General features: G+C 42.8%; 1 protein-coding gene across 2 annotated transcripts in view; it reads left to right on the top strand.

Annotated features, from left to right (window-relative positions):
* LOC146706705 (polypeptide N-acetylgalactosaminyltransferase 18-like) overlaps nt 1-12,815 on the top strand; it is a 194,890-nt gene that overhangs the window by 86,938 nt on the left and 95,137 nt on the right. For both annotated transcript variants that reach the window (XM_085464923.1, XM_085464925.1), the window contains exons 2-3: nt 9,721-9,928; nt 10,021-10,187. In XM_085464923.1, coding sequence (XP_085321049.1) covers nt 9,721-9,928; nt 10,021-10,187 — 375 coding nt within the window. The remainder of the gene's footprint in view (nt 1-9,720; nt 9,929-10,020; nt 10,188-12,815) is intronic.

Raw genomic sequence — 12,815 nt, 5'->3', positions numbered from 1 at the left:
TCTGTCAGTTTCCTGATGAGTTGTGAGGGGTGGATTGTATTGAATGCTGAACTGAAGTCTATAAACAGCATTCTGGCGTAGGTGTTGTTGTTGTCCAGGTGTGAGAGGACAGAGTGCAGTGCGATGGAGACTTAAAGTTTAAAGTGTAACAATGGTCGACAGGAAGAGTAGCTAAACTTGTAGCTTTTGCTTTCCCTAATAACAGAATCATTTCCCCGAGCATACAGTAAGTGTTTAGCTTACCTTGGCAAACTGTGCTCACACTACACTGGTGGAAAGTGAATTTAGAAGAACAAGGAACATAACGACTGACAAAACACTGCATAATCAAGCAGGTGTTGTGTCTGATTGGTGTTATCGCGTGACTTTCAACTTGATGCCAGCGGTTTTCATCCGTTCTTGGACGGCTGTTTGCACGCTTTGATTTATCGTCTGTTTTTGAATTGTTCCTTTCATTTGCTGTTTTAACAAGTGGGGGTGTGAGGGTGGGGGTACGTTCAAGCAGGCACGTGTATGTTCTGAAGCGGCCAACGTTCTCTCATCTCACCATGAAACAGATCCAGCTGTTTTCAGAGTAGAACGAGCACATTCGAGAACACAGTATCATCTGTGTATGATAAGAAAATCTCTCCTCGTCTTGCGTCTCGTTTATTTTAAGAAAACTTTTCCGAGAAATGTCTTTTACAGCAATCATATTGTCCCGATCATCCTCTCGTATGAGACAATGAAACCTTATCAGTGCTGCTGTAATGTAATTAGTGGAGCAGTGGAGCCGTCTGTTGCAGCAGGGAGCCATATGGATTTACAGGAAGACCCACTCAATCTGTATTGATTTCTGAAAGTGAGCGATTGGAGAAACCAGACTTCAGTCGAGCTTCGATCAAAACGTAGAATTCCCTCTTGTCACGAACAATTCCCGTGGTGTGTTTTTTAAGGACACACTTGTTCCCGTGTGTGTTGGCATCACAGAGCCATTATGGATAATGTTTGTGACTGAGCTGAAGAGAGAAACGAGATCTGCTATCTTTGCACGCCCGCACAGACACAGTATGTAGACTGTGAGACAGACAGGAAGAAGGGATGGAAGTCATTTGTAGCGGCCATCGCACTATGAAGACAGCGTGATGGGGAGAAAATGATGGCAGATGGTTTTAAAAGGTTGTTAGCATGGTAAAGGAGGGAAATGGCTTCATAATGGAATCTGCCTCTCTGATCTTTAATCTGCAGTCTGTCAGATTTTGAGTCAGAGAGACGGCGCAGAGAGGGAGAAAATAAACACACACTGGATTATTCCACAGTAATATACACATATATATATATATATATATATATATATATATATGATTATACCTGCAAATGACAGAAAATGAGCATTAGGGTGAAAAGCAATAAAGCCAGTGGGAAAGTGTCAAAACTCCTAATATTAAATATTAAGTGAAAAAATATTTTCAGCCTCTTTCTAGAAAGCTGTATGGCAGTGAATTTTATATAAATCACCCTTTTAAACTGGCGTTGACCTCCTAGCGCTCTGCTAGACCACGACTCTGTTAATTCGAGGACTGAACTTCATCTCACGATTTTCTTTGGAGTTTTGGGACCTGAAAGAAAACAATGAAGTGAATTATTTGCTTGTTCTGCATACAGACCTTCCAAATGATTTTTAGAGTTAGAAGTAGCTGATTGCATGAAATAAGTGTATGACTGAAATGTGCACCATATATAAAGACTGACACCCAGGTTTCAGCATGCAGTGACAGCGAGCACATGCTCAGCCAACCGCTCATAATGACTGCAACACATCTGTTTTTCAAGTAGCAGCTCCAGCAACACTTCCAACTCGTCTTTTTAGGCTCTGTGGTAGTTGGGGTGATTTCTGTTGTTTTTTCTAATTCTCTGGACATATATGTGTGCTGTCTCCTTCCCCCCGCATTCTTTATGCTAAGCTAGACTGAACACTATCCCAGCTTTCGCTCTGTACTACACATGAGATTACTATTGATCTTCTTATCTCACTTGAGGAAATAAAGCAATCGGGTATTTCCCAGAATGTTGAACTACTGTTGTTCCTGAAATCCATCTGCGCTTGAGAGACTGCTGTTCTCCTCCAGTGCCGGGCTGCTCCTCCTCGCGCAGGAAGTGCCAGATATCGTGCGGCGTATCGTTCTGTCTGCGACACCTCCCTCTCCTCTGGAGACAGAGGTTTGATTGCTAAAAATGCCCCGATCTAAACAGATGTACGAAGCCAGCAATGCAACAAAATCCACTTGTAAAAATGGCTAACGCGTCTGCGCCCTCTCACTCTGCTGTAGTTCGCTGTAAGTACAGATCTGACTTGTCCAGGTGTGATCCATTAAACACATTATTCATACCTGAGGGGAGAGGAGGAAGACAGAGATCACCATCTGCTCACAGCTTGATTAAATTAATCATGTGTGAACTCTGGCACAAAGGCCCCCATCCCTCCCTCTCTCGCTCTCTCTGTGAGACATCACGCTCTCTCTCTGTCAGTATGTGTCGTTGTATAATAAGCAGCGAGAAACTTCGGGGGAAAAGCTAGTTGCCCTTTACTTTGGGGATCTGCAGATGGGCTCCCGTTTTGCCCCAGCTGGGGGCCACACAACATTTTGCAAATGACTCTTGTGCGAGCATGCTCTTGGCAACACAATCAAACGCACAGCAAGCTATGGAAAAAGCACTTTTTATGAGTCATCTCTCGCTGTGATACGAAAAAGAAGCCGTCGTGTGGTTTGAAGGGGACTTGGAGTCAATACAAAAGGCAAATGAATTGCCTGTGTTTTCCCTTATGCCTCTTTAAATATTGGAACACAAAAAGCTTTCGCTGGGAGACAATGTTGCGGGGCTTGCAGAGCAAATGAGATTCTCTCCACGAAAACAAATTCTTTCAAATCCTCGGGTGTGTGTGGGCGCATGTTTGTGTTACAAGCGCAAAGCCTGCTGGGATAGGTTCCTGCAAAACAGCAGTGTTTCGGAGCAGAGCTGATGAGCAACTTGAAAGTACACAGAGGATGTGCGGAGGACTAATTGAGTGTTTTTGGGGGGGGGGTTACATCCACGCATGGTGTTTTGCAAATCGGGCTCATGTCCCATTTAAGGTCTTCGTCGGTTTAAGCTGTTTGTATCCCACACAGTCAATGGGGTTGAATGAACACAAGGCTGCTGATTTTACACTGAGATTTAACGCAGAGAATGAAAAACAAGCATTCCAAGCATTTCATTCCCTCAAAATAACAGCTGATTGCTAATAGGATGCAATCTGCAAATCCTGAATCTCCTTTTTGTCGTGACATCATTCAATTATTCCTCCCTAAATAAGATCCAGCTCTGAATCATCATCACAACCCTCCAGCAGTTCCACTCCGCGCTAACGGCCCCGTACTTGTGTGCTAATAATAGCGACTCTGTCCTCAAAGACGTCTCCATCACTTTAGTTATGAGCATTCTTCTTCTGTGTCTGGATTATTTTATTCTCCGTTCTTCAGTGGATGTTTGCGAGTCGGCGTTTGGTTGGAAGATTGACAGCCAAAGGCACAAACAGATCCAGACCCAGACTTTGTGCAGCTGTGATATTCCTGGATTTTGTTCGCAGTTCAGTTTAGACTTTAAAATCGTTTTAGTAACTCTTTAGCCCTTTTACTGAATTCCACTTCCCTCTAAAAAACTGCCATCCAGCACTTCATCTCCTCATCTACCAGCCGACTGTCAATCAAACCTCAACTGACAGCCCAGCTGGTGAGCTCTCACGGATCGTGCTGTTACCCAACCGGTGTTTGAGCGACAGCAGCGTGCTGGAGGTGGCCGCGTTTTCCATCATGCCGAACGAACACCGCATTTTTACATGACATGATCATCGAAACAGAATAGTGCTTTGGAGTTGTTATGTTTTGTATTTTCAGAAATGATGCCGGTAGCAGCTTTGGTGATGAAGAAACTGTCAGAATGTGTCTGAAGCAGCTTTTAGGAGGCGTTCAGCAGCAGTAATGGGTTGTTGTTGTATTTCTTCCGAACTCTATAGACTGTTTATACAAGATAGATGCAGCCACGCTGGTATCCTCCAGTTTCGTGGCCCTGTTGTGAAGCCTCATGCTGTCTGTTTTGCTATTATCGTGTTGGTTTTGTTTTGTTAAATGTGACGCAGTGAGGAAGAAGGATGGTTGGTAATGACCTTCTTTATCATTCAGGACATCATGCTGTATTGTTTTAAGACTTCAAACTAGCACTAGAGCCCATAAACCGATGCAGAAAGTGTTTACTGAGGTCATAAAGTAAGGGAACTGAGCCTGGCGTTCCCACAGACTTCTTTTTCACCTGTAGGTACGTCAGTGTTTGGCTGTCACGGATCTACGAGGCATCCGATTCCCCGACTATAAACTCTTGCACAGTTTTACATTGGGGCCTACAGCTTGTCTTTTATTCTGATTAGAGGCAGTTAGAGCGGTTAAGTCAAGGGAATACCCTTCAGGAGGAAATATTCTGATTAGTTTTAGACCACCGTTATTTTTTTGACCTGACGACAGTTGATGCTGCAGACACTCAGCTAAACAAATGTGTTTTTCTAATTATTTTATGTAATAACAGGTTTCTAAATATGTTTTCTAATAACCAAGTAGCCTTTTAAAATGATGATTAGCATTAGGTAACACAGTGTGCCATTGAAACACACTCGTGAAAAAGCTTCTACATAGGTTCAAATATTCAGTGATTTACTAATAATGATGTCGTTTTGTCATATTTGATTAATTTAATGTAATTTTTCTGTTACTTTACTTTAAATAAAGGAACATTTCTTAGAGACCGCCGCTATATATATATTCACGTTGTTCGTTCGAGCTTCAGTAAAAGTGGATAACAATAGATTTCACATCCAAAATATACAAAATCAAACATTTGCAACCCCTTGTCCAAATAAAAGTGTTTATAGAAGAGAGATTCTATATTTTTGGTAGTCATTCGCACATTGTTTACAGTGATTCTAATCTGGAATAGTTCTGCTCTCAGTCCTGATTGAGGCTGATCTCAGCTCTGATTGCAGAGGTTGTGCTGAGGCTGGAGAGCCGGTTGCAGCGTGCAGCCTGCTGAGCCAATCGTATGTCAATTTTGCATAAAGTGACTGGAGGACAAGGTGAGCCACTTTGTCACCCAGCAGTGAGTCTCATTTCTAATCCATTAGGTTGCAGGGAGTCCAGCTCTGATGCCCTCAGGTTTGCAGGAAGTGTGTGTGTGTGTGTGTCATGGTGTCTGTCTGAGCTAATAAAAGTGTCTCTCTCCACAATCTGGAGAGACAAAGCTCAGGGTTTCCTAGTTTACAGATGCCTGGGGATGAATACCTTCTGTCACATCCCTTTTATCCTTGTTCTCCTCATCACTTTCTCTGCCTCTCGCCCTCTCCATCACTCTCTCGTACCTCACTCAGCATCCTGTCAGCACTTCTTTGTCCTCTGTGTTTTGTGCTCTTGTCATCATTATTTTTTGTTCCTCCTGTCTGTTTCTTTCTAGATTCCATTTTATTAGATTAGTAGATGACATTTTCCTCCTTTGCATCACCAAAGCTTCTTTTTAAGGCCATAAATGCTGATTTTCTTTTCAAATTGTGTTACCTCACTCTCATTCTTTTCTGGATTTGTGCATTGTGTTGTGTGTAGCTGAGCAGATATTGATGTGGCGCCAAGTTCCTACGCCCCACAAGGGTACGACTGGACAAAGTTGCACTGTTTGCTGCAGCAGTGCAGACGTATTTTTAAATTCGGTTGAATTTTAAAGCATATTTCTCGTCCCAGCCCAGGTCCAACGGTTTCATCCTGATACCTAATGGCAGCCAGGGTGGCGTTGCCAAACCTGAATAGGCCTGTGTATCCCTCCGCGGATATGCAATCACTGATCCATGACTAAAGCCGTCACACTTACAGACAGCACAATGTTCTCCACACACGTGCTCAGGGTGAACCTGCTTTCATTTGTGGAAATCACAGGGTGGCAATGGTGGAACTGCTAGTTCTGGTATTCTATGGCAGATGAGCTCAGGGCCCACTAGATGGCGTTGGGCTCTCTGCCACCTTCATTGACTCTGTTTATAATTTTGGTGGCTTAAGGGCCCTCTACGGCCCTGTCTATCTCCTGGAATCTCCTCCATGCTCGTAAGACTCTGTAAACATGAGGAGGAGAAAATGTCAGTGGCCTCCACCAGTAAAACCATTCCTGCTTTGGGGGTTGTGACATTGTTGCCCCTCTAGAGCTCCTGTTGTTAATTTCACGAACACCAAAGCAGCTGATACCGATTAACACCCCCTCTGTTACTGACCAGATCAATACCCCAGAACTTTACCTGACTTGATGCTGTTCTCTGATTAAAAAGTGTTCCATTGATGTTTATCAGTCATGTTTAAACAGCATATTTGGCCCTCAGATTTTCCTGTGGAAATCCACAGGAAATGACACACACACACATTCCCACACTTGTAGTACGCTAAATTTGACTTTAATATTACACTGTCACACGCCGTCAGCACTGTGTCCCTGTTGCACCTACATCATTTGTACAAATATTACACTTGGTACTGTATAATACGCACACGGACACAACCTCAGCATTGTCCCACTTTATTCTCCCTGACGTCTTGTACAGAGCTATGATGTGCCCTCCAGCTGTGCTGTAAAGGGTAGCTTGGTCCAACTGAATTAGTAATGAGGTTTGTCTAACACAGTGCAGTGCAGGTCACAGCACACTCCCTCTGCTCATCTGTTCTCAACCCGAGCACAGAGTACACACACACGGGTTCAATCTGCCATCCATCTTTCTTTTCCCCTCTCCAGCTTTTACTTTTTTTGTCTGTTCTGAAAAGCACAATGCATTAACTAAATGCATCAGTGAATATAAATGGCTGCAAATGAGGTGACTTAAAACTCTTAAAAACTTTGCATGACTCAGAATGCATTTGTGGCCAAGAAAAATGGAACACCGAATCATTTGTAGTGCTTTTAGGGTGCTTATTATGAGGCTATGAGTGGACTTGGAGGGAGGTGCCATTTCACCCACGAGGGCACTGAGTATGTTATTACCAAAGGGGGAAGTACTGCTGTTCAAAGTAATAAAAAAAAGCCATTTGCTGCAGGAAGGAGGCACTTCACAGTCCTCCACTGAGGGCTGAAAATAGAAGTAGAGATAGTCGGCTGGTTGGAGTCAAAATCTTAAAGTCAAACTGCAGAAACCAAAATTAAACCTGTGGAGTATGTTACTGTGATGTGCCATAATTACCCGTGATAAAAGCATCCCAGTCTGGAGAAAACTCCTGTATTTAAAAAAAACCCATCAGAACATGAGCCAGTCACGATCACGTGATGGAGTTTGTGTTTTGTTAGTCATCTCCTCTAAAGAAAAAGTGACTAAAGAGCTCAAATGAGTTCTTGGACAATTTTTGCACCTCTGCTTTTTTCACGAACATAGAAGTGAATAATTTATCACCTTTCAGGTGTTTGAAAATGTATCACCATTTCTTGTTGGACATTTGTTTTTCCCTTTTCTTTTTACCTCCACAGAGAAGGTTGTGTTTTTGATGCGATAAATGTGAGAGCTCGAAATGTTTTAGTCAATTCTGATGAAACTTAGTAGGGGTGCAGAGCGGGGTGATGTTAGCAATCCTTCAAAATTCAGCTTACATCCACTGACGTCTTCAATGTCACCTTAATAACAAATCACTACATATTGCCCATCACTCCTACATAGTATTCTTGTAATCCCAATAAACCTGTCATGCTATCCTGATCTTGATCAATGCAGTTTTGTTTGTTTTTTTTTTAAATATGAGGAGCAGAGTGTGACCCTCCTCTTTTTCAGGCTTTTTTACATTTGTCTTTGGTTGGACATCATGTTCAGTCATGTGTTGATAACTTGCCCAATATGTGACTTCAGTTCAGTACAAAATTATCCCATACATAAAGGATATTGTCTTATTAAATATTTAATGCAGACCAGTGCAGTTGGCAATGTCGCACATAGTTTGGGGGGCAAAGAGACAGTACAACACAATATCTATAAAAGATGTGCAGGCTTCAAATGAGCACGCTCAAAGCTCAGACTTTCACTTGAATTCACTTTCTGCTTGAAACTTAAAAAAGTGGAAAACATTCACCTTCAAAGTAACATTTAAAAAGGAGCTTTTACTTTTACTAAATGATCTGTTTCTGGTTTGTGTCACACTTTTTCACTCTTGCCGTGAGTAGTTTGCAGACGAGTCACTGTCTTCCACGCAAACCAAGGACGACCCCGTCAATTTGCCGGCAACCACTTCCACAGGTCCAAGAATACACGTGCCGATGCTAAAAAACGATTAGGATCGGGGGATTTTGGCGAGGGCCACCAGGTTTTAATTAGTTTAAAATTGGTTTAAAACAAATTTAATTAAAACCACCAGGTTTTAATGCGGCGGCAGACTGGTGCACCCTGAATCCTCAATCATAACAAGCTCTTGGGTGATCAGTTGCAGTCGTGATGATGTTTAGTGTTCAGTTGGAAGTTGTAGATGAGAACTTTAAGCTTACCAACTTTCCCTTGTTGAGCAGGAGGTACTAAACGTTGTCACCTTGTGTGAAATACAAACCTGGCACAGCACAGTGGGTCCTGCCAAATGTCAAATGTCTTACAGCGTGACAGCCCAATGCTACAGTACGTGGGCTCCATGAAAAGGGGTTTAAAAAAGTGAGTAGCAGGTTATAAAAGTTGACAGCGCTTTGAGCAACTGTCAACCGCTGTCATGGGAAAAGAAAACAAATACTTTTTGATCTTTTTGGAAAATTGAATTAATTCATATTTCTGTTTTTTATTTTGTTTGAGTTTAACTTCAAGCATTCAAACCACTGTGGTGTATATTACACATTCAAGATCGTGACTTCCATGCTGGAGTCTCGTGGCTCGGTGTTGAGTTCGTTTTTATGGATTGAAAAAAGTTTTTGCTTATATACTTTCTGTGTTTTCAACACCTTCACACCTGAGTGAGGAGTTCCAGCCGGCCTCAGTTCATGAATATTTCATTCTCTCAGAGGATCCCCATCTTTTGGTGATTCGGACAAACAACAGACTGCATCCAAATTCTGCAGCCTGCACAGTGAAAAGCGGAATACATTAAAGCCTCTTTGCATGCTATATATTTTTTAAATCGATCATTTCAAACCACCAAATATGCCTACAGCATGTTTTTGGTTGTTACTGTTTTCCACCATGTGCATGTGTGGCGCAGAGGTCCGAGCTGATCTGAAAACCAAATAGTGTCACATTGGGGCACGTTAGAGGATTTGTTTCCACTTCTGCAGAAACGGATCTGCGCAGCTGCCTGATGGTGTTATTTGGAATGACAATAAAAATCTCTGTTTCTTCAATCGCATTTGAGTTCCATCCTTTTTCCCGATGCTGCAGAAATGATTCTTTCAGCCCTCAGTCAACAGGTTTTGTTTGATAACCACATGGAGCGCTTAGACTTGGTCATAGTCATTTCTCCTGAGAAAGCGTAACTCTGTTCCCGTTGGTACTAGAGACAAAAATTCAAATGGTTTCTGAAAATAAAGAAGATTTTCGCTCATATTCGGTTTATTACAGAAGCACAAAGCATTCACAAGGTACAAAACAAGTCCAGGCAGCCTGTGTGATACCTGGGTGATAAAGGGTTAACTGTATAATCCTAGTCATCGACCGCTCCCTCTCTCTGTCCACAGAAACTCCTCTGAAGGATGGGGAAGATGCGGCATCCTCGTCAGACGCAGCCTCAGACCCCGCCTCCTCACTCTTCAACCACTGGGGTCACGACCTTGGCCCGGAAAGCCGAAGGGTTGCCCTCAAGAAGTTCAAGTACTATGGCTACAACGGTTACCTTAGCGACCGCATCTCCCTCACCCGCCCGATTCCAGATTTACGGCCTGACGGGTGAGTGTCGGTGTGGTGGTGTTCTCCTGTAAGGATTTAACAGGATGTGATTTTGGCTCACAAAGCTTCTGAATGTTGGCGTTTCCCCTCAGATGCAGAAACATGTCCTACTCATCAGACCTTCCCCAGCTCAGTGTCATCTTCATCTTTGTCAACGAGGCCTTGTCGGTGTTGCTGCGCTCCATCCACACGGCCATCCAGAGGACTCCTTCCCACCTGCTCAAAGAGGTCATACTGGTGGATGACCACAGCAACAGCTGTAAGAACCTTAAACCTTCCTCAGCATTTCTTTTTTCATGTCTAGTTCTACTTGCACATCTTCTTCTGCTTCCTTAAGGGGTCACCGCATTAGATCATCTTCCTCCATCTTACCCTATCCCTAAGATTTCCCCCCTCTTACTCCGACTCTCTGCATGTCCTCCCTCACTACATCCATGAACCTCCCTAGAGGTCGTCCGTTCCTCCTCCTGCCTGACATCTTCAGCATTTCCACTCACCCTCCTCTGCGCATGTCCAAACCATCTCAGCCTCGTGTCTTTAACTTTGTATCCAAACCGCTGAACCGGAGCTGTCCCTCTGATGTACGCGCTTCTAATCCCAGTGGAAATCTTAGCTCCTCCAGCTCGGCCTCCTGTCTTTTTGTCAGTGCCATCATCTCCAAACCAGACCTCAGAGCGGGTCTCACTACAACCTTGTAAACCTTCCTTTTCACTCTTGCTGCGATCCTTCTGTCACAAATCACCCCTGACATTCATCTCCACCCACTCCACCCTGCCTGGACTCTCTTCTTCACCTCTCTTGTGCACTCTCTCTTGGATGGTTGACTCCAGATATTTAAACTCATCCATCTTCCCTACCTCTGCTCCTTGCAGCTTCGCCTTTACACCCGTCTCCGTCTCATTCACACACATGTGCTCTTTTGCTTCTACTCTTGCTACAGATCACAGTGTCATCTGTAGATGTCGTGATCCATGCCAAGTTGTATTTCTTCTAATGCTATAACGATGCTTTTTTTTCGGGGGGGGGGGGTTTCTAATCAAAGTCTTCTTGATCTTTTACTTCATGTAGAACTGGAACTTATTTGGTGTAAAACTGCAGAAACTCGGTCAGTGAGGAAATCCATATTCAGAAAGCTGCAACGTGTCATTTGCGAACCAATACAGTTTTTGCTTTTAAGAAAAATATATTGCTGCCTCTAGGGATCTGCAAATAAAACACATCTTCTGAGTATAAATTAGTGTGTCTGTATTTATATGTACGTTTCAGAAACAAAGGTCTTCACAGGCCTCTTCTCTGTATGTAGATTAAGATTTTATATGCATTAAATTATTGATTTTTCAGTTCTTCAAAGCAGCTCTTTGGCTGGTTGTAACAGCATCATAAGATAAGATAGAACTTTATTAATCCCTCGGGTGGGTTCCTCTGGGAAATTCGACTTTTTTTTTTTTTTTTTTTTTTTTTTTTTTAAGATAAGATGTGTAAGATCAAAGATGCTCAGTTGCAGGGTTATTCTGTGTAAACAGACTCCAATGATAAATCATTAGTTTTCAAGAGGTCTCACGTCTGGTGGAAGAGAATAATGCACAGATAGAAATAAAACAGTATATTTAAAGCTAAAGCCACACTGAAGGCTTACATCATTACACCGTGGGCACAGAAATGAAAAGTCTAAACAGAAGAAGACAGAAAACAGTAGAAATGAAGTGGCGTGGTAGACGGCCGTCGTGAATGTCTACAGCTTACAGGAAATAGTATTAAAGGCTGCTAAAAATATATAAACTACATAAAATAAAAAAACCACTGTTCTGCTGTCAGTGTGAGAGGAGTGGACTGTTAATGTTTTCAGCTCTCACGCATCCAGCGTGTGGCATTAGCCCGGCCTTTTGTGGACAAAACAGTCATTAAGCTTCTTTTTTAGCTTTAACATTAACCTCCTAGGACCTGCGCCCACATATGTGGACATCACATTTTGGGTTATTTAGACCAAAATACCCAATTTTGCTCTACAAGGACCTGATATCCACTTACGAGGACATTATACTGCTACTGTTCTATCAAATTTTTAAATGAATATCCTCATGTAGCTCTTATTTTTCTTAAAAACAAAAATAAGGGAAAAAAAAATCTGGTAATTTTGAATGTTTTTACATTCATCGGGCCCCAATCAGCCCAAATATCAAAGAGAAATTAAAAATGCATGCTGTCGAAGAGTTCGGGTCTTAGGAGGTTAAGCTTGTTTCACGTTTCAGCGGAGGCAGACAGACCTGTGAGGCTAATCATGATTGAATCTCTGATTCACCCCAACCAATCACAGCAGATGGCCCCGCCCCTCCCTGAGCCTGGTTCTGCTGGAGGTTTCTTCCTGTTAAAAGGGAGTTTTTCCTTCCCGCTGTCGCCAAAGTGCTTGTTCATAGGGGGTCATATGATTGTTGGGTTTTTCTCTGTATTATTGAAGGGTCTACTTTACAATATAAAGAGCCTTGAGGCGACCGTTGTTGTGATTTGTTGCTGTATAAGTAAAATTGAACTGAACCTGATGCACTTCAGATTTGATGTGACGTGAGCTGAAGTTGTGTTTGTGCCTTCCAGCTGTTTGACTTTCATAAAACCCTCAAGCTTCCTCAGAGCCAGCCTGCACTTACACAGCTGGCACAGCAGCAGTTGTTCTTAATGTCTTGCTTAGCAGTGTCCCCTCACAGGGAGAAGGCTCCTGGTTAAAACCTGTGTGGAGTAAGCATGTCCTCCCTGTGCCTGTGTGGGCTTCTTCCAGGGAAATTTCAAACGAATGTGTGCCGACACAGCTAAATAAATTCTTTACTTACTGATGATGTCTGAAGGATATGAAACCTTTGGGGATTTTTCGCTTTGGATGAAGACGTGTGATACA

Source organism: Copadichromis virginalis, linkage group LG7 (assembly GCF_057382275.1).
Source record: "Copadichromis virginalis isolate Kocher_CV1m ecotype Utaka linkage group LG7, C_Virginalis_male_GT1.1, whole genome shotgun sequence".
In the NCBI taxonomy this organism is placed as follows: domain Eukaryota; kingdom Metazoa; phylum Chordata; class Actinopteri; order Cichliformes; family Cichlidae; genus Copadichromis; species Copadichromis virginalis.
This window is presented reverse-complemented; position numbering and strand designations above follow the sequence as displayed.